General features: G+C 41.0%; 1 protein-coding gene across 5 annotated transcripts in view; it reads left to right on the forward strand.

Moving 5' to 3' along the window:
- ANO6 (anoctamin 6) overlaps positions 1-27,060 on the forward strand; it is a 172,078-nt gene that overhangs the window by 98,577 nt on the left and 46,441 nt on the right. For all 5 annotated transcript variants that reach the window (XM_036459323.2, XM_036459324.2, XM_036459327.2 and 2 more), the window contains 4 exons: positions 11,195-11,323; positions 25,056-25,121; positions 26,020-26,307; positions 26,524-26,637. In XM_036459323.2, coding sequence (XP_036315216.1) covers positions 11,195-11,323; positions 25,056-25,121; positions 26,020-26,307; positions 26,524-26,637 — 597 coding nt within the window. The remainder of the gene's footprint in view (positions 1-11,194; positions 11,324-25,055; positions 25,122-26,019; positions 26,308-26,523; positions 26,638-27,060) is intronic.

The following is a 27,060-nucleotide window of genomic DNA, read 5'->3' on the forward strand; positions in this document are numbered from 1 at the left end:
TACCAATCTCCTCCTGGCTTCCTTATATCATTAGTTTAGCACTATTGTTTTCAGGTAGTTATCAATGATGGTTGTTCTATAATTTAGTTATAATTTTGGTGTGGTTGTGGGAGGAGGTGAGCACAATGTTTACCTCTCCTGCCATCTTGACTGAAAGTCAAAACCCATGTTCTTTATTCTTATTTTGGGCTCCATTCATTTTTACCTCAATAATAATAATAATAAGAAGAAGAAGAAGAAGAAGAAGAAGAGTGTAATAACTATGTTTAATATCCCCTCTTTGAGAAATAAAAAAATACTATGTACTATATTAGAGAAAAATTTGAGCACAAAAAGCTTACAGTAACTTTTTGAAAATTGGTGTAAAGTTTATTGGTAAACTTATTGCTTCAGAGTACTTTATCTCTTGAAATTTTCTAATAACTGATGGGAGGAGGATTTTTTAAAGGTTTTTTTTATTTTTTATTATCTCCTAGTGGGCTAGTGCACGAATTTGTGCATAGGTGGGATCTGTCCAGCCCGCCTCAATCGGAGCCAATCAGGCCAGGCTGACCTGGGGGAGGGGCCACAGGTGGTTGGCCAGCCGGCCCTGCATCTTTGTTGAACTCTGGGTCGTGGGGACTATTTGCATATTAGCCTTTACTATATAGGACTAAAGTCCTGGTGCATAAAATTTATGCACTTGGTGGCAGCGAGGGAACGGGGGGGTGGGAGGGGGGGATTTCCTTCAGCCCAGCCTATGTCCTCTCACAATGTGGGAGCTCTCGGGGGATGCTGTCAGTTGGACATCCTTAGTGCTGCTGTAGAGGTGGGAGAGGCTCCTGCCCCCACTGCTGCACTCGCCAGCCTTGAGCCCTGCTTCTGGTTGAGCAATGCTCCCTCTGTGGAGTGCACTGACCACCAGGGGGTAGCTCCTGCATTGAGCATCTGCCCCCTGGTGGATAGTGCATGTCATAGCAACCAGTCATTCTATCATTCAGTTGATTTGAATATTAGCCTTTTATTGCATAGGATAGTCAGTTTAAAATATTTTTGTGTCATTGTTTTTCTTTCTTTTGTTTTGGAAACATATCTGCATCTTCTTTTTCTTACCACAGAAAGGAGTCGTTCTTGTAAACTGCATCTTGAGTTAAAGGAAAGTATTGTCTATATAAAACATTAACCAGCTGCTGATAGGAGTTGTCACAATCCTTTGCTTTGCTAGGCACAAGATGCTCTGATTTGTTTATCTTTCTCTTGCACTGAATGAGATTGCAACCATCAATTCCCAGACAGGTGGTCTGAGACGTTTATGGCCAGGGCTACATGTGACATAACAGTTTGACAAGGGAGTTTCAGTTAATGACAGGACTCTTGTGCTGTAAACCCTGAGCAGCTGACACACTAAAAATAACTCAGGGTAGTCCTTAGACTGGGAATGGAAACTTCCTGTGAAAGATAAAGAGCTTTCTGAGAATGACGGATTATAATTTTAAGGAATTCTACAGAAAAATAATTATACAGGAACCTGGTAAAGAGCTTAAGTCTTGTTGCCTTAATTACATCTTCAAATGTACCTTACATATCTTCTTCAACTCAACAATCTGAGTAGCTATGGCTTGAAACTCCCTTTTCTGATCATTCTCAGATTATAGTCATCTATGAGATTGGCTCTTCATTCAAAAGCATAACATTTTAAGGACTACAGCTATGGATTTGGTGAATGGAAAGTACCAGTAAATATTTATGAGTCATAACCAGTTACTTTTCCAAGAATTGAAAATAGATATACAAGGACATTTGAGATACTGTTAAGAGGAGTAAGAACATAGGGGGAGTAGAACATGTGGTTTTTAAGTCAAGCTAAAATTATTATTCCTTAAGACTAAAGATCTTAAAGTTGTAGATAGAATATTGTGAAAGTCCTTTATGTCATGAAAGATCTTACTGTAGTAAAATTATTTTGGTTTTAATCATGATATAAGATTGGGAGCTATTTCTTAAAGGTCCAAAAAATGTAATTTAGAACAACAATCTTGTGTACGTAGAAAACCTACAGTTTCTTCCTCGTCCTGGGTGGTGTGTCTCAGTGGTCCTGTACACTAAAGGGTCACAGGTTCCTTTTCCAGTCAAGACACATACCCAGGTTGCAGGTTCGATCCCGGATTGGAGTACATACAAGAGGCAACTGATCGACTTTTCTCTCTCACATCGATGTTTCCCTCTCTCCCCTTTTCTCTCTCTAAAATTAATAAAAACATCGTTGGGTGAGCATTAAAACAAACAAACAAAAAACAACACCCCAGCCCTAGCTGGTCTGAAGAGTCCCAGGTTCGATTCTAGTCAAAGGCACATAACTCAGGTGCAGGCTCAATTCCTGGCTCTGGTTGGGGGCACATGCAAGAAGCAACCAGTCAGTGTGTCTCACATAGATGTTTCTATATGTCTTTCCCCTCCCTCCCTTTCACTTTCTCTACAAATCAGTGAAGAATGTTCTCGGTTGAGGATTAACAGCACAAGAAAAACATTCTTCCCCAGGAGGTGGAGCAACCTGAAAATGCTAATAGGTTAAAAATTGTTTTAGGTAAATGGCTGGATGTTAAATCTATAATGGGATATTAAAACAAAGCAAGACATTTTGAAACCTTAAGAGCCCTGGAAGATAATCATTCTCACAAATTCCTGTTGTACCACTTGTCTTGTTTTAATAGAGCTATCACGTTATCGTTCCTAAGATTTTATTGGGCATATCTTGTAGTTTAATCTCACCACAGTTCTTCCACCAGTGTTACCACTGCCAGATGAGAGCAGTGCAAACAGATGATAGCTTCTTCTAGAAAAGGAAAAGTATGAAAATCACCACTGAAGGCATTTCCACTTTTTTTTATTTTTATTTTTTGACTTTTCTTTACTTGGTCCCTTTCTTTTCTGCAGATCATCTTTAAAGAAGGCTACACTGAGGTTTTAAAATGGTAAAATGCCTGTGGGGAGGGAGATAGGAAAGCCAAAAACATTTGAAATGATGCTAATTGAAAATCCCGGTTCCAACTCTTAACAGTGGGTTTCAGGATAAGGTTCAGAGCCCCACTTCTATGAGAAGGCTCCAAAGTAATCATATCATCTACCCTGCCTGCTTCCTTAAGTTTTATTTTAAACGCCATGTCCAAGTTTTGTATTCATAGTTCCTATGGCCCAGTTCAGAAATTTTAAGAATATAGTACTTAAAATCATATGAGAACGCCACTTGATAAAGTTACTGTTTCCTTGGCATGGGCCAGAGGGAAATATTTAACAGTAGTCACTCGACATCTAAAAGGCATTGCCCTACGTAACAGAACTCTAGAGTTTATGTTAACACGGGCAAAGAGAAATAAAGGCAAAATGCGTATACCAAATGAGGAGGCTGTAGGCCTGAGAACATTCCCTCGTGTGTGGACAGAAAAGGACAGAGAAGCAGCAGCAGCATGTTTGTGGGCAATCTGATTATATTTATGTGAACTACATTTACCCCTGATGAGAAATGACTGAAAATAACAAGTTCAGCTATTTGAGAACTGGTGATAGCCATTTTCCCAATATGAAATAGCAAGACTATTTTTAAAGAATTTGTAAATCCATTTTTAATTTGTAACAGGAGTCACTTCACACACCAAATAACTAGTTGGTTCTAAATTTAAAGAAACATGTGAGACATTTGGTCAGTACACTGTATTGGGCAGTGTGTGCAGTGAGGTGGGAAAAGGCTGGGGACCTTGTGACACCAGCATGGAACATTCCAGTTAAACCTCAACATTGCTGAAGCCAGGACTGGCTGTCAGGGCCCTAGACTATTTTCTTACTTTTTCTTTGGAGACTTACTTGGTATTTTTATGGGTCTCTTTTATATCACCATTTAATCATTTGCCTATATGGCTCTTGGGATCTCAAGAGAATTTGCTGGAAAGTGATTGCATAATAAGCTAGTTCCGTTAAGTCAAGAATCGAAATAGGCACTTCACAAAAGCAGCAATTCCTTTGGGCAGTCCCCATAAAAATGTTAGAGTTCTCTAGTTAAAAAATGCAAATGTAAAAACTGACCATCGTGGGAAGAGTGAAAAGGATTGCTATCAGGTGGTGGTGGGTGAAGGCACGTTCGTCCTTTGCTAGTGGAAGTGTCCATTTTTATAAATAGTCTTTTGAATGACAATTTAGCCACCTACATAGCAAAGGCTTCTAAGAAGGCCATGCTAGTTAAAAATCTGCCTCCAGAATTCAGCCTAAGGGAATTGTAATTGAGCATGTGCACAGATACATACATAAGCTCAAAGATGCTCATTGCAGCAGTGTTTATAGAAGCAACAAATTGGAAACAACTTACGTATTCATCAGTGAAGACACTGTTTAACTAAATTATATTGCAGCTATTAAACGTGATGATGCAGAGCTTAATATAAAGCTAGAAAATCTCTTATGATGGATGTATATAAAACTATAATTTGTATGGTGTGGTGCCATTTGGTTAATGTGTGTGTGTACACGCTTAAGTGTGTGTGTGTGTGTGTGTGTGTGTGTGTGTGTGTGAAACCCTAAAAAGATGTACTCCGAAATAAGTTCTCCTCACCTCTGGGAAATGGGATTACATATGACTTCTATTATTTTTTTATACTTTTCTCTATCTTAAGAATTTTTTGTATTGAGTATATGTTACTTTTATGGTCACGTGGGAAAAAGCTATTTTTACTCTGAAACAAAAGTAAGCCAGGCTCCTGCTTCATGCAAGGGCCAGCAGAGAACTCAGGGTGAACAAGGCCTGGCCATTGCCTTTCAGAAGACAGCAGTGTGGTTGATAGAGTGGGGAAGGAGAAAGTGTGATTTATACAAACATCATTCCGCGTTCTTCCTGAGTACCTCTAGTAGATGTCTCCGAGTCCCCACCGAGGGACTTTCTTGGAACATCCTGACACTGGACCCTAAGAGACTTGGAGTTTTGGCTTCTAGATTGCCCCCTGCTCCTCGAATGAGCCCCTTTCCCACCACACTTCCTTCCATCAGCACTATTCTGAACGCCTGGGTCCCTTCAAAAGCATCCCCTGCAGCATGTCACTTACTGAGCTGACTTCCCGTGTGGCACCCCTGTGTGTCTGAACCTTTCCTTATCCCTGTTACTAATATCTAACCCTAACGCTCGCCCCGCACACACACACATACACATACACACACATACACACACACACACACACACACACCTCAGTATTAGTGTTTCCCCCTTCAGTGTTCAGGTTTTTGTACCTCCAGTTCTTGGTTGTTTTTCTTTGCACTTTGCATTTTCTTACAATCAGGTGTTCTTACTGGCTGGGGAGGTGATCTACCTTTCAGACCTCACGGACCACCAGTGGTCCCCAGACTACCGGTTGGTGACCGCTGACCTAAACATAAGCAATAAAATTAGACCTGCTGTCTCTTGTATTTTCAGAATTTTGCACAGTTGTGTAAAATGGAAAAAAGTTTCACTATTACTTGTGCCTTGAATCTGCCTGAACTCCGCTGCAGCCAGGGAAAACATTTCAGAATAGATCTCATTCATAACTGGGTGACGTGTCCATATAAAACTATATGTAGTATGTCCCCTATTGTGTGAAGCTAAATATTTACATGAAGGCTTTTGCCTCTAAACGTTTGTTTCCTTAAAAGCTTGCTATGTGCATGGGTTCAGGATTTAATGAGAAATTGAAGATCCTCCATTTTCACTGCCGTCCTCTGCTCTGATTAAAGTTTGTTTTTCTTTCTGTTGTGTATTTCTTGGACTTAATTATTTTGTTTTGCTAGTCTTTGAGACGGCAGAGAGCCACATGTTTTCTCCACATGCACCTATCAGTTGCTCTTTAATTGTGTTTTCATATTGTTTTCCATAGCGTAATTCCTTCACTGTTATTGTTAGCCAATAAACCTTCCTTGCATCCTGCTTTGTGTAGAGGTCAAGACCATTAGCCCAAATAGTCTTGGAATGCTCTCTAGACTCATAGTTGGTGAACAGTTTATTTGGAAATTCCAGAGATACAGTCAGATAATATCACTTGTTTGCCCAAGGAATATTTCCAACACCCATACACAGAAACGAGAATTTGAGCAACGATCCCAGGCTGACTATATTGCATCTAGATCTGGGACAAACATCAGCATTTTAAACGCTAGGAGCAGAGGCCTCTGCTGCGAAATGGGACTCCAGGCTTGATTTGCAGGGTTCGATGAGAGACTTGAGAAGTGCTGGGCAGAGGTGAAGAGGTGGGTTATTGCATGGGCTCGCCAGGTCATGCCTGGGATTTCAGGACTGCTCACCTGTGACCGACCTGAGCCCCGAGAGGAAGGCCGCTCAGGCAGGTTCCCCAGGTTCTCTCTTCCTCCGGCTCTTCTCTCTCGGCCCAGGAGGCATGCGTGTGACCCTTCATTTTTTTTTAAGACAACCATCCTGTCCAAGGGGAAGTCCAGTGCCATATTTCATTCAGAGACTGCCTCTGAGAAGTTTTCCTACCAAGTAATTCCTGGAAAATATTTATCTTTGGGCTTGTTTGTCCTCTGGGACAGCGATTTTCCACTGTTGTGCACCAAGAATTTTTAAAACGTACAATACCTGACTGTTTGGTCAGGGGCACTGACCTCTTTTACTTAGATTGTCCAATTAAAAAACGACAACAGCCAACACAACATTAGCCATCCATTGTGAATGAATCAAATTACTGTATGCCTTTTTTTTTTTTTTTTTCAAAACAGGCAAAATATATATTATTTGGTACGCTGCAGAATTGTAGTAATTGGTTTATGTGGGCTATGAGATTATTTTTTTTAAAAAAAAAAAGGTTGAAAATCGCTGCCCTAGGACCTCTTTTCTCAACCATTCCAGGGACAGGACTGGTACCCACACGTGCTTCCTGGTCAGTGCTACAGAACAGAAAGAGGTCATCCACCCAGTGCTGGCACAGCCAGACCCGGGACCCTGAGAACTGCAGTGGAGAAATATTGCCTATTTTATTATAAACTAGGGGCCCGTTGCAGGAAGATTCCTGCAAGTGGCTGCCGCGGACCCACCTCGCCCGTGCTTTCCTTCTGGCAGCCACCTTCCTTTTCGCTCCCCCCCGCCCCCACCTCTTCAATGCTGTCTTCAGTCTTCACTCCTCCCTTCCTCCACATATGAAAATTAACTGCCATCTTTGTTGTATTAATTTGCATACTCTGACTGGCTGTGGGTGTATAAAGGTACGGTCAGTTAGCATTTTTCTCTTTTATTAGTGAAGATGGCACCCCCCACACAGGAGAAAGGGAAGCTACTGCTCAAAAGCCCGAACTCCCTGGAGGCATGTAGGATTCAGATTATGTAGGGCAAAATCAGGAGACTTCAGGGGTTAGAGGTTATGGTTGTTCTGGGAGTTGATTTTTCAGGGGCGAGTTAAGGGTGATGAATAATTTCTTTAGGTCTGGAGGACAGCTCTGGGGTCTGTTCCAGGGTCCCTCTGTCTGGTTTTATGGGAAAGTAGCCAGGAGCTCATTCCACCTAAGGCCCAGGAAATAAAACACAGGTTGGTCAAGAAGTTATTTTTAGCCTGCCAAAGGAGAAAGAAAGAGAAAGAGGGGACGGGGGACAGGGAGGTTCTAGAGGGAGAGATTATTTCTAGAGCTAGGATTTAAAGCCAAATTTAATCAAAGTCCTAGGACCCTTGGTTTTACCAATAGCAAAAAAAAAAGAGAAAAAAATCATATTTTCTTCATGTTTTTGAAGTCATAACTCTAGCTTGAAAGCACTGGGCAGAGTCATCTTACTGCTCGCATTTTTTATCCCGATTTGGTTAAGGAGGATCCTGCCCTTCTCCACTCTTTTGTTGAAGTGCTGCCCACAAAGAAAAGAGAGAAGCCAGCAGAGAGGAGGGCAGCCTGGAAAACATCACATGGGTAAACCGCATGTGACCTAAGCCCTCCTTTCTCAGACCCTCCCCTGGCTCAGACCAGTGTGCCTCCTCTTCACCCCACGTGTGAAATGAAATATCTCTGCCGACATCAGGGGCAGAAGTGGTCAGGTCATCATTCTGCAGTGGTTGGCAGCACTGTTCTGCTTTATTTGTTATATCAACAGATGAACAGGTAGGCCTTTTAACCACTGTTAGTTAACTGTTAGTGCAGTGTTAGGTCAGGTCACTACGAATGGGTAAATGAGTGCTAGATTGGTGGAATGTTGTCTCCTTGGGACCAGAGAGGGCAGTGGGTGTGAACAGACGTAGGCTTTTATAGACCCCAAACTGTAATTAGAAATTTGCTTGATGTTTTTTTTCCAGTAAGAAAGAAGTATTAACAGCTAGTGATTCTGTTGACTCCCTTGGCACTAAAAACATTTATCTAAGATCCTTACGATTAGTAAGTCACCCAGATGATTATAAGGATTGATAAGCTGGAAAGTCAGTAACCATATGTAAGCTCTGATCTGGAAAATGATCTTACCTGATAAAGGTTAAGCTTTCTCGTCAATTTTTTTCCCCATTTTTTATGTTTTTATTTAAGCTGCTGAACAGGAAGGGTTGTGTTTCAAGGGTTTTTGTATTTCATCTTGGTGCCATCTGATTTGGTAGAAAAGACTAAAGATAAGATTTTTAGTAGATCTAAGAGAAGGCATGGAGCCCAGGACATGAATAATCTATCTCTGAATAATCAATCAGTCATTTAAAGAAGATTCTCTGTATTTACTCTGAGGAATTTACTTTATATAAAGCAAAAGTTTAGGAGAGGATTTAAAAAAAAATTTTTTTAGTTTCCTTTCATCTCTGTCTGGTTCAGGGAGTTAGGCCTGCAGTAGAACTTATCACTGAAAAATCCAGCTTTTTTTTTTCTTCTTAACTTTTGTTCATAAATCAGCCTTCTTTATGTAGTCTAGTTCCCTTGTTTATTACATATTTGTTCCAGCCGAGCATTTAGTTTCTCTCTTCATCCCAGTTGCTTAGAATGTCTTCTGCCAAGAGATGGAAAACCTGGATTTCACAGCCACAGAAAATGGGCACCTTTTCCTGGCATTGCATTCTAATAACATCGTATCAGAGTTTGACCTGGTTATTTCTCACAGACGGCTTCTGCCAAGTCCATTGGGATTTTCCTCCAAACATATGGCCATGGTGCTCTATCACATAAGAGAGGCCAGTGTGCAGACCAGATTACCTGGGAGCTAGCTGCCAACCGATGCAGCCAATGACCTGGCAGGAAAGAGTGCCTAGAATCCTGTGTGAATGTGGTTCGCATTCCAGGTCTGATTCTGCAGAAATGTAACTTCATGGAGCTCCTGCCGGACACCACCAACAGCAGCATAGTGTGGGCCATAGAGAGCGAGCTGCCTTTGTTCACTTTACCGTGGTGATCAGGTCTTTGTGACTCTGTTCCGCCCTGCCTCACCTACTGTTTGCCTTTCTGAGGACCCTCCTCCCCTACATAACATGTTTCCTCTAGCAGCCGCCCTGGTTGTCACCAATGGTAACATCTTCATTGAAAGGAAGAAAAATCAAATGCTTCAAGGACTCTATAGCTGAAATGAAAAATACAGGGCTTAGCACTTTTGCAGAGCTTTAAATGCTCTAAAAGGACACTTGTTGGTTTTAAATAGCTGAAGTTGCAAATGAAGGAATTGGATAGTGGCCCGAGGCACTGATGGGTCTCATCAGGGCCTTGGCTAGGGAAGATCTCAAGGCACAAACACTATGTTTGAGGTTAAAGTCCCTGATTGAATGAGACTGAAATGAAGGTGCGTGGAGCTGGGTTATAGCAGCAGCAGGCATTGTGTGTGTGTGTGTGTGTGTGTGTGTGTGTGTGTGTGTGTGTATGACCTGCTAAATGGGAGGAGCTTCAAATACTAATAAACCTTCACAGGCTCCGTGGTGGAAAAGGAAAGGAATCACCAGTACCAGGTTGGATATGTTCAGCAAAAAATACATCTAAAAAATGTGAAGAAAAGCAGGGGAAATGGTGATAAAATTAGATGATTTTTGTACTAATTGATGGTGAATGCAGAGGATAGTGAAATTTAATGATTAAGTAGTTCTACCAAATGACTGCAAAATGCAGACTCCCCTGGAGTTTTTAATTAAAACAAAACAAAACAAAACAAAACAAAAAAACCCTGAAAAATTACAAAATACTACTTATTTAAAAAGCAGTTTGATTCTTCTTTAAAAAAAAATATTTCATTGATTTTTACATAGAGGAAGGGAGAAGGGATAGAGCGCTAGAAACATTGATGAGAGAGAAACATCAATCAGCTGCCTCCTGCACACCCCCTACTGGGGATGTGCCTGCAACTTAGGTACATGCCCTTGACTGGAATTGAACCTGAACTCTTGAATCTGGCCGATGCTCTATCCTCTGAGCCAAATCGGTTAAGGCAGTCTGATTCTTAAATAACAACAAAACTAATGTAAGCATCCTAACAAGTTGTGTGAGACACAAATTCAAGGCTTTTAAAACAATTCTGTTCAAGTCCATATGTAGTCGAGATTGTTTTCAATTGTATTAGGTCTGTGTTTTGCCGTTATTCATTTGTTTTTAACCCATAGACTTTTAAGGTCTAAATGAAAAAGCTCATTTATTTTGTTGCTGTTGTTGATTTGGTCTTGTTGTTTATTTTCTTTTTCCTTAGGAGTGAGAGGGTATCTTTTGTGGACTTGGGAACAAATAACCAAAGACCACACAGTAGCTTTTGTGTATATTAGAGCATCTTCTGATATTTAAGATTATGAAATGACACCTTCTATAAAGGGGGAGGTCAGGAGAGGTCAGGAAAAATGATGGAAGAGTTGGAAAATAAAAAGAGATTTCTATCAAGAGTGCTTTGTCTTAGATTTTTCTTCTTGTTAAAATAACTTCTGTCCTTTGGATAGATAAGCATCTCTGGCTACTATGTTTATTTCCAAACTTGCTACTCATTTTTGATATTTGAAGCAGAAATAATTCTGGGATGAGTGTGTCACATACACAATACTGATATTCTCCCATGCACTTACAGAATAATGCTAAACTGCTCAATTCAAGGACTTAATTTCACCAAGAAAATATTATGCTTTCGGAGATCATGGTGACCATGATCTTTGTCAAGTAACTAATAATGGATCTATTTCTCTTTCTCTATAAACATGTTGATGTGCCCATTAAAGCTAGAAAATAAACATTTTTTTTCCAAAAATTTATATTAAAGATTGTTTTCCATTCTACACAGGAAGAATTTAACGGGAAACCCAACTCACTCTATTTTAATGACGGCCAGCGAAGAATCGACTTTGTTCTAGTGTATGAAGATGAGAGTAGAAAAGAGAACAATAAAAAGGGTTCAAATGAAAAACAAAGGGTAAGTTTTTATGCTCTTTTCCTTTTCTTTTACGCCTTACAATATTGTGAACTGACCAAGTGCTATTTTTATGTAAGCAATAAAGTGAAACTGGTGTTTGAAATATCATACACCATAGTTACCTTCGTATTTTCTCTGCCCATCATTCCTTCGGGGCATGTTAACAAATTGCTTATTTTTAATTTGAAATAGAAACTTCCGCAGGCTCTTAATCTCAGTTGGTTTCCCAGCTGAAGGCAAACTTCATTCCAAGGAATTGTATTTTTCTATTTAGAAGAGATGTGTATTAAAAGCACACTCCGCTGTTTGCGCTTAGGTGGAGAAAGAAGCTGAAGTGTAATAATGACACCAAGTATAATAGTGATTAACATTCAGTGTGTGCTCTCTCATGAGTATATGCCTTTTTGCATATATTTTCTTACATAATTCTAATAACAACCTGTGAAGGTCATTCTGTGAACATAATCCTAGATGAAAGAGTTGACCCTTAGAGAGGTTAAAGGATTGCCCAAAGTCACGGGCTCTGGTATAAGAAATAGTGGAGCCAATGTTCAAACTCTTGTCTTGAATCTGGTACTCACCCATTTTCTGTCACCTCCAGTCCTCCCCTTTCACCTGCTGCCGGTCAAGCTGCTCCTTCCTCCCCTCCCTTTACCTCAGGGTCTGTCCAGTAACAGCCACCTCTGTGTTGAGATATTACTAGTAGACCAGTGAGCAGGCTGCAGTTATGGCACCTGTCTGGATCTTCTTCACCTGCACCCACACTGTGTCAGACCAAAGCAAGACATAAAAGAGAGCATGCATGTTACTGTCTCTTCCACCCACTTTTGAAATCGCTCCCTCATGCTTCACTTGTTTCTGTTTTTCCTCGCATCTGTGCTATCACACAGGCAACTTTAATTGTCTTTGTCCAGACTTTCTCTGTGAAATATATCGTTCTTCAATCTACTTATGTCCGCCCTTCCTTCAAACCGAGTGATGAAAACTGCTTAAAATGAAGGAATCAGTCCTGTTTTGTTTTAGATTTTTGTTTGTTTGTTTTGGAGGTTTCTACTTGCCTGGTGTCACAGGATCAGTTCCGGGCTTTGGAAGCTGACATTCGCCTTCTAATTCTGCTACAAACCGTGCTGCAGTAATGCTAGTTGATGTAACACACTAGCCCCGTATGACAGTGGCTTAACAAAATAGAAGTTTACTTATTTCTCATTTTATTTTATTTTTAATGAATTTTATTGATCGCAGAGAGGAAAGGAGAGGGAGAAAGAGATAAAAACATCAATGATGAGAAAATTATTGGTTGGCTGCCTCCTGCACTCCCCGCACTGGAGACCGAGCTCACAATCCGGGCAAGTACCTGGAATCAAACTATGATCTCCTGGTTCATAGGTCAGTGCTCAACCACTGAGCCTCACCCACCAGGCTAGTGCTCATTTTAAATTCAGTGTGGCATCCTATTTGGCACAGTGTTTTGGGGGTACAGGCAGGGCATTCTTCCCTGCAGTCGTTCAGGAACCCGGGCAGACACAGAGGCTCTGCCATGTTCAGGCAGCTTCTCACATCATCGTGGGCATCGGCATCCTATGAATGGTAGATGGGATATGAGTGCGGATGGGGACAGGACCCTCGCTTCTTTACCTCTTTGGCCTGGAAGTGACTGCGTCAGTTGTGTTCACAGTCTGCTGATCAGGATTCAGGATGGTGGAAGGTGTAGCTCCTGGCTGGACAGCTGTTTCTCAGTAGGAATGTCACACTCTGGGAAGGGAGCAGGCGTTGCGGTGGATAGCGAGCTTGTCTTTGCCAAGGCTACTAACTGGCAGCGTGACATCAGTGATTTTTCTTATCAAAAATCCTGTTACTATTTTTGAGATGCCTGTTATTTTTTACATTTTGATAACTCTGATATCAGGGCACATCTTACAAATGGTGTATCATAATTTCATTGGCTGAATAGTCTCTTATTGGTACACCAGAGGCGCAGTGCACAAATTCATGCACTGGTGGAGTCCGGCCAGCCCTGCCCCAATTGGGGCGGATCAGAGCTGGGCCTGTTGGGAGGAGGAGATGGCTGGAGGTTGGCTGGCTGTCCCCCCCTGGTGGGGGCCTGATCAGGGCTGGGCCAGCTGAGGGGAGGGGGCCCCTGATTGGGGTTTGGGGGCTGACTGGGAATAGAGCAGGCCATGGGGAGGGGCTGTGGGTGGTGGGCCAGCTGGCCCCAACCCCAAATGGGGTATAGTGTGCCAATCAGGGAGCAAGCAGCCTGGGGGAGGGGCCATGGGTGGTTGGCTGGCCAGCCCTGCCCCTGATGGGATGGGAGGGCCGATTTGGGGCGGGGCCCAGTGGGGAGAGGGGCTGCAGGAGGTTGGTGGGCCAGCCCCACCCCCTATTGATCAGGGGTAGGGCGGCCAGGGGGAGGGGCTGTAGGAGGTTGGCTACCCAGCCCCACCCCCTATTCGGTGGGGGGCTGCGATCAGGGGCAGGCTGGCTTGGGGGAGGGCCTCCAGGTTGGCCAGCCGGCCCTGCCCCTGAGCAGGTGGTTTGCTGGCTACCGTAGGCATCATAGCAACCAGTCGTTATGGTCATTATGGCCATTATGGCTGCTGGCTTTTTATATATATAGATAGAATATTGGCTCACCATACAACTGACATCTGAGATTCAGGAAAATGGGAATCTGAAATTATTTTATTTTAACCATAGTCCAGAGGATTATGGTTAAAACAAAATAAAATAGTATATAGAGATATCATATAAATTTTCAGCACATATTAGGTCATAGATTTTAATTCCTGTCCCTTCCCATTTATTTGGGGTTTTCTTTTTGTATGTTTTTTCAATTACAGTTGACATTCAATATTCTTTTGTATTATTTCAGGTGTACAGCATAATGGTTAGACAGTCATATACTAGAAAAAGTGTTCCCCCAATATGTCTGGTACCCACCTGGCACCATACATAGTTGTCACAATATTACTGACTATATTTCTTATGCTGTACTTTACATCCCTGTGACTGTTTTGTAACTACCAATCTGTACTTCTCAATTCCTTCTCTTTTTTTTTTTTCCTATTTGGGGTTTTCTTAAAACAGCGCATTACTATGAAAGGCATGACTCTCCTTCTGTCACTGCATAATTTTATAACTCCAGTTAAAGAGCTTAGAGTACTTTATCATGTTCCTGTGGACACAAAGGTATCTTCTGTGCGGTCGTAGTCACTGTCATCAAATATTCATTAGGCATCCATATGCCAGTGGGGCCTGGGTTGAGCACCACAGAAAGGAAGTTAAACAAATCTAATCCATTAAAGCAGGAAGGAAGCAGTTCTGGTTTTAGACAAGAGCATCACCACCGTGGAGAAGGAGCCCAGAGCTGCTTACATTATTAACAAGTTCTGCATTTGCTTTACACGGAAAGGTAGGTCCCAGGGAAGCTCTCATAAATCAGGAGAAAAGAAATTATCTTTAATTTTGGCAATCCCCGAGCTCATGGATTGATATACTGTGATGCTGGTTTTTATAAGCCGTGCTTCGAAGTGTTTTGAGATGCTATTTGTCCACGTGACTTAATGTTAGACTCCACCAGAATGCAAAGCTCAGCTTTGAAGTCACACATTTTTATTAATTTGAAAAACATCTGCAAGTTCTGACATACTCCCTGCCTGGCCTTATTCAAGATTTAAGACAATACCAAGGAAAAGCTTCTTCACAGCCCTGTTTTCTTTGAGAGAGAAGTCTAAATCATATTGATTTCCTGAAGCAATGCCAGGTCGACTTTGCCAGGGGCTCCTCTAAAGAGTACTTACTGTTACCTACTTTTTTAGAGAAGATGGAGAAAGTTAGACATAATAAGGCCACAAATATAAAAAAGGCAGAGGAGTAAACGGCTGCACTTCCCATGAGGAAAAGAGAAATTATTTTTCTATCCAAACCACCAAACAGCCTGCGACTTTGTCCCCTTATATTAGTGAAAACACTCTAGATACCTCACACCTTCCTTTGAAAAGCATAAACCGTTTACATTGAGATTTTGCAAGGGGATGGTTATAAGTAGTTTTAGTAATAATTGCTCATTTAGCCAGGACTGTTCTCAGCCCAGAGTCCATTTGAATTTTCTTTTTTACAGTAAGTACCAGGAACTCAAACTCAAAATGGCTTACATAGTAATTTTCTCATGTCCGAAGCAGCCTGGAGTTAGAACCATTTCTGATTTATAATAGATACTTTATGGGCTTAACAAGGTCACCGGGAATCAACGTTCATTCCATGCTTCTGTCCTGCCATCCTCAAAGTGTTGGCTGCTCTTAAGCTGGCTGCACTTTGTTCCCACATGGCTGCTGCAGTTCCAGGCATCCAGAGGTAAAAATGGGGACTGCCTTTCTTGCGGCCTATTTTTAAGAAAGACCCCCTTATAGGACCCTAAGCAGACTTCCTTTTACAGTTCATTGTCTATCACAAATCTATTCCTAAACCAACTACCGGCAAGATGAGTGGAATCACCTTGATTAGCATAGACTCAGTAAGACAAGTCTTTCATCTCTTGAATCACCTAATATCTGAAAAAACACTAACTTTTCTTACTAATGAAGGAGGGGAGAATGGCATGTTCAGTAGGCAGCAGCAATGTCTGGCACAGTAAATGATTAAATATGTCTAAGCATGTTTGATCTATACTGTGAAGAGCAAAAATGTTTTAAATTAAACAAATTTCCATATACTTCTCCTACTCTTCCTGACTTTCGTTGGTAATGCTTCCTTCTTCCATTTAATTTTTCTAGAACTGCTAACAATTGGAGGAATTAATCTATATCTAATTTCATTTTGTCTGGCACTTGGCCTCCCTTTAAACAGTAGTGTTTATGACCAAGTACTAGTATAATTCAAATGATGTAAAGAGGGTGGAGGGATCTAGGTAGCACAAAAACAGTGCAAGCAATCCTGAATATATGTTCTATATGTTATCTTTTTTATTAGCAGAATGAATTCCTTAAATTTGAAATTTTATTTTTTTAAAGTTGATTAAAAGTTTACATATGGAAGAAAAAATTTGTATTTCATACCTGACCTTAAAAATTCTTTTGTGTAAGGCAGATGGATTTGTCCAGTGGATACCATAGAAAAAGAGATTTTTGAAAACTGAGTGATTAAATTATATCTAAACTTACAAATAATGTGAGACAACTGACTAATTGGTTATAGGTTCTGTACGTTTTTAAAAATGTTATACATTGTTTTAGATGAGTTATTATAAGGCTGGAACAGTTTGCCTAGAAGCTGGGTGAGATCTCTTTGGATGTTTCAAAGTTCATCGAAATGTTTTAGTATGGTGAAAACAGTACATCACTCCATTTATTACAGTCTTACAAACTTTAGAAAAGTTTTAGAATAGTGTCCATGAAGATCTTATACATTTTTATTAACTACTAGAGGCCTGGTGCACAAAATCCGTGTACAGAGGTGGGGGGGATGTCCCTCAGCCTGGCTTGTACCCTCTCCAATCTGGACCCCTTGGAGGATGTCCAACTGCAGGGATGGGACCTAAACCGGCAGTCAGACATCCCTCTCACAATCCAGGATTACTGGCTTCTAACCACTCACCTGCCTGCCTAATTGCCCCTAATTGCTTCTGCCTACCAACCTGATAGCCTCCTAACCTTTGCCCTGCTGGCCTGATTGATGCCCAACTGCTCTCCTGCTGGCCCAATCACCCCCAACTGCTCTCCCCTTCCAGACAGATTGCCCACAACTGCCCTCCCCTGCAGGCCCAATTACCCCTGATTGCTCTCCCCTGCCAGCCCAGTCGCCCACAACTGCCTACCCCTACTGGCCTGATTGCCTCCAACTGCCCTCCCCTGCCAGCCTGATCTCCCACAACTGCCCTCCCCTGCTGGCTATCTTGTGGTGGCCATCTTGTGATGATCATCTTGTGACAACGTGGGGGTGGCCATCTTGTGATGATGTGAGGGCCATCTTGTGATGATGTAAGGGTCACTTAGGCTTTTATTAGTACAGATTATTGTTTTAAGTTTTTGTTGCTCTTGTCAGGATTTTAAATGGCAGTTTGCATGTACTATTGTGTGTTAAAAATCGATTATAAGTTCTATCTAGGGACCTTGCTAATATACACTTCAGTTGTAGTAGTTTCTAATACTTGTTTTAGGTTTTCCCAGAAGACCATATTGTCTAAAAATGACAGTTTTGCTTTACAATTGACATCTTTATATTACTTTCTTTTTCTTTTCCAAGTACAATGGCTAAGACATAGAACCCGTAATACATAGTGATCACAATTGTGTTGTTGCTGATTTCAATAGAAATGTTTCAACAATTTCACTCTTAAATATCACACTTGCTATAAATTTTCTTTTAAAAAGTTAAATGAGTTTCCTTTTAGTTCTAGATTGCTAAGAGATTTTATAATTGTGTTTTAAATTTTACCAAATGCTTTTTAATTATTTGTATCTATTGAAGTGATCATATGGCTTAATTTCTCATTAAGTTTTACGTGCATTAAGTGTATAGCTATTTGAAGCTAATAAGATGGTAATTCAAAATCATTTGTTATTGGCCACACCAGGCAATGTATAATTTTTACAGTTATTAGCTCCCTACTTATGCCAATCTGGTTAACATAGTTTACTTACATATAATTCATTAAAAAGTATTTGAGGTCAGTCACAGAAATATATCAGTCACAAGAATATGCCCAGCTGATGTGGTTCAGTGGTTGAACATTAACTTAGGAACCAGGAGGTCATGGTTCAATTCCCAGTCAGGGCACATGCCGCACCAGCTTAATCCCCAGTGGAGAGTGTGCAGAATGGCAGCTGACCAATGATTCTCTCTCATCATTGATGTTTCTATCTCTCTTCTTCTCTCTCTAAAAAAATCAATTTTATATATATATATATATATATATATATATATATATATACACACACATTTTTTTTTTTTAAAGAAGAAGAAGAGATGATGGCAACCAGTGTTGGATGGTTTTCCCTTCAGATAACTTTGGGTAGAAGTTCTCTCTTTTGCTTTAGGAAGCGAAATCAGATCTAGTTTAAACTCCTTAACATTGTAAACTAAGGCAGGGACCTCTTCTTTATATTTTTATCTCCTTCATTCACACCCTACTTGCTTTTTATACTAAGAGTGTAGGTTAAAAGGAATAAATTAAATTAGTATCAGCTGTGTCAAATTACAGCTACAAAATGTGTTGCTGATATAAGCACATTTGGTTTTATTTTTTAGTACTCAGCATACGAGTAGTGAATCCAAATCTTGCTTTTTATTTCCAAAACGAGAAGTTTTCTTGGACCCAGTCCTTAAAAACAAACAAACAAAGAGGACAGTTAAGTTCTGAAAAGGAGAGTCTGAGTATTCCATTACATCTCACAAAGATGTGGAGAAGAGAAAGTCCTTTCCATGATTGGTCCTTAGGTTTGAAGGAAGAAGCTGTCTTTTGCTCTGGTTCCCAAAGTCACCTGTGACTCACTTTCTAAAGAGTCATCTGTAAAAGTAAAGGGTTGGAAAATCAACTGTACTGAATTTTCATAAAAACAGGCTTGAAATACATAACCAACTAATACCTGCTTGGATGCACAGAAAGGTGTGTCCTGGAAAGCAGTATTTTTTAAACTCATCTGATGATCAGAGTCATCTCCTTTGCTTATTAAAACTACATTATTTCAGGCCCCAGGCTCTCCCTACAGAGTTAGAATCTCTAGGAGAGGGGCCCAGGAACCTGCTGTGTAAGCTGTGCTGCATGTTGTTTGTATTATATAAAAAGGTAACTTTGGAAAACACCGCCCTAAAACCTTTGTAGTAATCTCAGCAGCGGAGGGTAGTTGATTTTTTTTTTTTTCATACTTGGCCATTTGTTTCCTAAGGTACCATTTATGTATTTATTCTTTTAATGATGCCAAACGTGTTCATTTAAAGAGAAAGTTGGATGTGAACATAATCTAAATATCTACTTCCATTTTCTGCTCATCACTTGGGATTTTCGTGTTTTTCTCTCCTCTGGTGAGTACATGTTACCCATTTGAGTAGATCCCCCATCAGATCAGTCCACTCACATTTAAGGATTTGTCACCAACACATGCATTTAAATTAAGTCCCATTTAAATGCCTTATTCTTGAACACTACATATATATATATATATATATATATATATATATATATATATATATAATAGCACTTAGAGTACTTACGCAGTAATTTTTTGCATAGATTAAGTACCTTTGACTTTTTTCTTCATCCATCTTTGTAGGCTTAATAGAAATTGGCAAGTTGAAAAATACAGTGACAGCATCATCAGTACTTTGCCTTAAAAAGCTATAAGAATATTTGAAATTAATCTATACATAATATTTCATTAATCCCAACTGATTTGTGCTTTATTATCATCACAGTGTATTCAGTAAATTTTACTTATTAGACATTACAACCCCTGCTTTTTATGCTGAAAAAGCTGGGTGACATTTAAAAAAAAAAAAAAAGGTAGGTTGGTGTTTACAATCAGTGATATTACTATCTATTCACGGGCAAGGCTTTCCCAACAATGACTTTATTAAGCCAAATGAAATGTGTAATCGAAGGTGCTTGGGGACAGAAAGCTTCCTTAATTAAGCCAGTCTGTCCTTTGTGATTTTGATTGCTTTATTCTGTATTTCTCTGACAGTTTTAATAACCTCTCAGCAGAGGTATGAATAAAATATCAGTTTCTGGAGTGAGATGGGTACTCTTGTCTTTTTTTACTTTGAGCCCCTGGTACAGTCCTGCACAACAGTGATAGAATCACATGCATCTTTTTGTGATACATGTAGCTCCTCAAAAATTGTCACTTTGGCTTTACTAGAAGTAGGGGAAGAAAGGGAGGGAAGGAGGGAGGGTGGGAGGGAGAGAGGGAGAGAGGGATGGAGGGAGAGAGGGAGGGAGGGGAGATAGATAGATAGATAGATAGATAGATAGATAGATAGATAGATCGATCGATCCAGGTTGCAATGCCGATAAATTTGCTCTGCTAGAGAAAGAAAAATTTACAGCATAGTTTAATGTACAATAGGGCTTTTCTCAGAGCCTGTGAGTCTAGTTTAATCATTTTGTTCTGCCAAATACAGATCATAGACTGTAGAACATAGTATAGGTTCTTATAACTAAGATTCTTCAACAAGGCACATAGATAATTCTTAGTGAAAGATTGTGTGGCCTCAGCTATTCATTTACTCAACAAATATTCAATTGAGCAATGGCTATGTCAGGCAATATACAGTATTAATTTTCTTCCATTTTTAACGTGGAAGACAGCTCTAACCTAATTTTTTAAAAATGTCAAGAACACTGTTACTTATCCAAGTGCAAATTCTACAGAAAAGTAAAGCTGATGAGTTTATATTAAACAGACCTAGTCAATCTTTTCTTAAGTAAGCACTCTTTTCCTGATATACGCCTGTTTGACAAATATAGCACATATGCTCATTTACTCAAACCAAGAAAACCAGTTTGTTCAGTTTTTCAAATATTCCACTGGTTCTTTGTGAATTGCCTTGCTAAAGGAAAATAAGAGCTGTTGGCACTGGAGAAAGAAAACAAAAACACTGGAGGGGACCCTGCGGCAGTGTCTTTGCTTTCTCTCTCGAAGGGCACTTCTTTTGCCTCCTTAACTTCTTTCCTGAGTCCATGCAGCCCCGCGGGCTCACTTCTTTTGCCTGTGACTTTCTTCCCAAAGGGCCAAGGCAGCCACACCTGGGTACACTCCTGTTGCTACGATCTTGCCTCTTCTATCGTAAGCCCGCCTTTTTGCTTCACTGTCCCCAGCTTTTAACAAGCATACTTTAAAAATCACCTGGACTCCTACTGTGAAATCTTTCCTGCAAGGAACTCAAGAACTGGGCCATCAACATAACTATCTTACTAAAGTAACACCAAGGTGATATATTAACATGATTAGACAAATTAAAATGTCCTATCCTTGACTCAGCTGTTTAAGTATTCATAGTTGGCACTAAAAGAGAGGGCATTATCAACCAGCTTCAAGATCTACCAATTATCTTTAGAGAAATCAGGAATTCTTTGTAAAGAACCAGGTAAAAAATAAACGTGGTAAATTTGTTTAGCCTTTCTGAAGGGCAGTATGGCACTGCATATTAAAGAACTTAAAACTGCATACATTCTCTGATTAATAATTCTGCTTCTAGGACCTTATCCTGAGGAAGTAATAATAGATGCACAATATTATTCTACAAGGATTTTCATAGAAATGAAAAATTTGAAACAACCTTCCTATCCAACAATTTGAGATTGATTAATAAGTAAAAAGTTCATCTGTCTGAGAGAATGTTATGCCATTAAAATGAAATGTGCTATATACTCTTCTCGGTGACTTCCCTTAATACCCACAGAAATGGGGCAAAAGAGGGGAGATACAAAGATGTGTTTATATCCTTCGGAGAGTGAACAGGCTGTTCAGCCATCACATAGCAAAGAAGACAGTCCAAGACCGAGGTGGTCGGGAAGAGGCAGAAGAGGGAGGGCTGAGTGGCTCCGCATTAAGATCCCCGTCCTGGAGTTCTAGCAAAGTGGTAGCATCGGTTACGATGTCATTTGGGTGCACAGTACGGAGGCCACGTGGGAATGAACCGATTCTTGGTCTGGGAGTTAGAGGTGTGGAGACTGAGGAACACCTTGAAAGTCTGGAGCAGCTCCCTGGGAGGAGAGAGGCTGGGAAGGAGATGACTGAGCATCATGGTGGGCTGGCAATAGGACCCGTGAATTTCCAATAACGCCCATTCACATTGTTAAGTGTAGCACTTAATTAACATACCCATTAAAGCCAAAGAAGAAGCCACTCTGGCTGGTTTGTCTACCCTTCTAACTATAAGGACCTTTGTCAGCCAGAGCTAAAGTCCTGGGGTCTGAGCTTCACATCCTAATTGAAATTATTCCTGACTGGTGTTGAGGACACAGAAGACAGTCATGGATCCTGCTTCTGACCTGCTAGTGAGGCGGTGTGGGTGGCCCCTTGCACAGGCTCAGGGTGAGTCGTCTCCTCGGAAGGAGAGGAAGTCAAGAGTGTGCCGTCTGCTCAGGACACCTGTCACCTTCACTGGACAGATGTGGGTTTGAGGCTGACAAGTGTTAATAGTCCGTGGCTTCTCTGTCAGGATTCTCTCTGGCAATGACAGAAATGAGCTCACATTTAAGCAGGCAGGGAGTTTTAGAGAGCTCACGGATCCTGAAGGGTCGGGCAGACAAGCCTGGAGACTAGGCAGCCAGAAACAGTGTCCCAAATCCAACAGCAGAGCCAGGATGGGAGAAAACGCGTGGCCACCAGGACCTGAGCGATGGCTGGCACCGCAGAACTGGCATTTGCTCTCCCAACCTACCACCCATAGTAGTTTCTGCTTGGCCCCGATGTCTTTGCGTTGCTAGCCTCTGAGGTGGACCCATCAATAAGGCCTCACTCGTGTGTCAGTAACTGAGCTCCACAGGAGACAAGGACCCGCGTGTCTGAGTTTCCATCTGCTGTCGTGGACATGGGCTCTGGCAGGAGCTGAAGCGTCAGGTGGCCGTAGAGAATGACAGCTGTCCGTCACAGTGCCCTGAAACACACGCAGACATGTTTTAGTCTCCCTGCATCAGGAGACTGGCCGCTGCACGGCTTCTCTGTAGTTCCTCTGTGGCAGACTACTCTAAATTCTTTGAATCTCTTAGGATGCTCTCAGAAAATGCTTGTAGAATGAATTAATAAGTGCCGTTGAGTATGTTCTTTCAACCGTCATGTTTTGGGCATATGCCCTGGGCCAGCTATGCTGAACATTCACCACAGGACCAAAAATGCATTGACGCAATAGCAGAGGCAGAAATGGGAATGGGGAGTGGCTCCCATGCCAGAATCAAACTGAAAGAATTAGGATCCAGAGTGAAGAAACTCGGCCTCAGTATGAAGTAGGATGAGCCTGAACCCGCTTCCCAAGTGGAGGCTGGAGATATGGCGGGGCATGGGCAGAGGGGGCTGAAAGTCTTGGCAGGGAGAATCGCAGAGAGGGTGGGGTGGGAGGCTGGCAGAGGAGACAGTCCCTTGCTGGGAGCCCCATGGAAAAGCTGCACTTCAAGGTCTCATTCATCTGACAGGGCGTTTCTGGGCAAGTTGTTTGTTTATGTGTAAGGGAGCTGCAGTACTTGCTGGTTTTTCTCTGAGTGACTATTGTAGGTTCAAACTGTAACAGGCAGTGAAATCTATTACATTTGCAAAGCTCTGATACAGTGTCTGGCATGTTGTAGGTGCTATAGAGCCACTTATTAAATACATGAAAATAAAGCAATGTTCTGTTGCTGAGAATTGCATAAAATGCTAGGGATTCCACCTTGGACTCACATTTAGCCAAATGCCAGGTGTGTTCTTTTCACCTTTGAGCTGTCAGTCCTTTTCCTACAGCATCTGCATTACATTCATTCAGTGCTGCATGTTTGAGGCACTGTCTGGGTGTGTGTGTACACAGCAGCTCTGCCCACTCACAGCAGCAAACCATGAATGTGCTCCCTGGGCAAAGCGGCCTGGCTACCATTCCCCCACTCCCATTTCCACCCCCCACCCCCACCCGTTACCTCAGCCTGGCTCAGCAATTCTCTATCTTAGCAGCTAAAGTTTAAAATAAAATTTTTAATCTAGATTTTTCAATTTACCTCCTGTGATTCCTAGAGATGGAAATTCTAGTTTATGTGGTTTAAATCATAGGATCTTCACGAGAACCTCAGAAGGAAACTGGGAAGGTGTTCTTCATTCTACAGACGAGAACACTGGGGCAACAGGAGTTTGTTTCCTGCCGAGGGCCAGAGAGCTGAATCTGAACACCGTCTGTTTTCAGAGCTTGTGTGCTTCACCCATGTCCACTCATTTTTCTCCTTTTCATAACGCAGTACAGTGCTTCCTCCTCAAAAGCATTCTTCTAAAAGGTCTCTACCTTCACACACTTCCCTTACGACCCAGGACACAGTTTGGTAAAACCCTCGCCAGATATGGAATTCAGTGTCATTAAACACAGTGCTATATTCTGTGTCTTTTCTAATGGCCACATTACATGGACAAATATTACCAATTAATTAGTTCCCTATTTTTATAGACTTAGATATTTTTTATAGCTTCAAAAACATTTTGGTCTTGGCAGAGAGAAAAATTCCTTTGTTTTGCCAAAGTTTTCTGTGTTTTATTGAATTTGGTCAAGGCATGCAGAGATGAAATACATATGTCTAAAATGGAGCCATTTGAATGTTCAGTATGGAAATAAAAATTTAAAAATATTAGAGTATCAGATCTGGGCTATAACTGGTAAATGACATCAGTGAATAGTGCTAAAAATGACCCTTCATTTTTGTGCAAAACCTCTTATAAGCCACTCAAAAAAGTCCTTGGAATTGTGCCCAAGTTAGAGATTTTTATGTACCTCTAATGGCTGAAAACCCATGGGGACAACCAGGGCTTTCCAGAATGCTGAGAGAATAACCAAGTGCACTCCACAGCACACTGTCTGAGGGACCCAGCATCCTCAGGTCACCACGGCCAGAGCACCTTCTTCGCTTCTGTGCCATTTTAAGCAAATGTCTCTGCAGCAGGTTCAGACTGGTTTGTTGTTCATATTTTCTTTAAAAACAAAACAAAACAAAAAACCCAACACCTTTCTTTTCTGGCCTCGGTAAAACTAAAGGCCTAACGTATTTTCCTGTTTCTTTTGACAGAGAAAGAGACGAGCGTATGAATCTAACCTCATCCATGATGGCCTGCACCTAGAAGCAACCAGATCGGTAAGTGGCAGGCCCTTTCCAACCCGTGGCGGACCCTGGATCTTGGGAACATGCGTGTTACTTGGAGTGCTGGCATGGCGTTTGCAACAACCCCAGCCACGCCTCACTTGTAGGCCGGGAGGGGAGTCCGTCAGAATCTGCATTATAGGGTGTGTGGTTCTGATCGAAGCCAGCAGTGAATGCATGGAACAGTAAATACAGGTAGAAGTGATTGTTTTTTTCTTTTAAGAATCTTTTTAAAGATTTTTTTAATTATTATACAAGTAATAGTATTAAAAAAAAAAAGATTAGGAATAGTGAAAATAAAAATCATTTGTACCTTAATTATTCATAAATAACCTTATAGTTCTTCTAAACTTTTTGCTCAAATATATACATTTTTCTCTTCCAAAAAAAGAAATTATTATATCACAGGGATTTAATTAACTTTTTTCCCTTTAATATATAGTAAATGCATTTCTATATCAATAAACATCCTTTATAATGACCCCATAACATGATATTGGACAGATATGTAATAAATTAAACAGTCCTAGCTTTAAGAAATTAAAAAATTGTTACTATAACAACATTGCAATGAATATTCTAGTGTTTTCATTTTTATTCACTAATTTGGATAGAGCGATGGACAAATTAATTTTTCTTCATTTAAAATATTAGGAATTTTATGAAAGAACTATGATAAGAATTTTAATTACTTTCCCAGTATCTCAAACCAAGAAATTACCTTTAAGGTAAAAAGTTTACAGTGGTTTGCAAATCTACCTTGTGGCATATCTTCACTTTTACTAATGTCTATGTGTGTATGCTCGTGTACACATGTGTACTAGCTACCAGCAACCTACGAAAAAGCTATGTGCTTGGTTTCCTGGATTGTGTTTTTATTCTCCCAATACAGGTCTTGGATGACAGGCTGGTGTTTGTGAAGATCCATGCCCCGTGGGAGGTGTTGTGTACATATGCGGAGTTGATGCACATCAAACTGCCTCTGAAACCCAATGATCTGAAGACCCGCTCTTCGGCCTTCGATAACTTCAACTGGCTTGGCAAAGTCCTCCAGGTGGATGAGAGCATCATCAAGCCAGAGCAGGAGTTTTTCACTGCCCCCTTCGAGAGGAGCCGGATGGATGATTTTTATATTCGTGACAAAGAGACCTTCTTTACCCCCGCCACCAGAAGCCGCATTGTAAGTGCAAACCTGGTTTACTAGCTATCTTGGGGTGATTTGCATCCTGCTGTTGAATAATTAGTGGTTGGGTTGGTTGGTTGTCTGAGTTTTGTGTTCAGAAACTGCTACACACCAAAGAGAAGAAGTATGCCTACCGATTCCCATTATGATCGTGAACCGTGATTGGTTAGTTACACTGTATAAACCACACACACTGTTCTGAATCTTTTTTAGGTTTACTTCATTCTCTCTCGAATCAAGTATCAAGTAAGCGACAACGTTAAAAAGTTTGGAATTAACAAACTTGTGAGCTCCGGGATCTACAAGGCAGCATTCCCTCTCCACGATGTAAGTCAAATAGCAAAAATGGAATAAAATACCTAATGTGTCCTGCAGTGTTAGTAGGGAAGGGCTAATCTTCTCAATCTTACTGAAATTTCTTTCTCAGTAAAATGAAGATGATACATGGAAAGATTACAAGCATATCCAGGACAGGAACCGAGTTGCATTGTTCATTGCTAAATCCTAAGTATAGAGAGGGCGCTCAGGTTAAATGAGTGAGAGAATGATGAGTGAACGAAGGGATGAATGGACAACAAGCAAGCAGTAGCTCTCCCATAGTTAATGTGATCAGCATTGTATAATAGGTTAGTAGTTAAGAGCATGGACTCGGGGGCCAGAATGCCTGCTCCACCATTTTCTAGCTGGATGACCTTGAGCAAGTCATTTAGTCTCTCCTTTCCTCAATTTCTTCATCAATAAAATGGGAAT

This window comes from Pipistrellus kuhlii, unplaced genomic scaffold (genome assembly GCF_014108245.1).
Source record: "Pipistrellus kuhlii isolate mPipKuh1 unplaced genomic scaffold, mPipKuh1.p scaffold_m20_p_3, whole genome shotgun sequence".
Taxonomy (NCBI): domain Eukaryota; kingdom Metazoa; phylum Chordata; class Mammalia; order Chiroptera; family Vespertilionidae; genus Pipistrellus; species Pipistrellus kuhlii.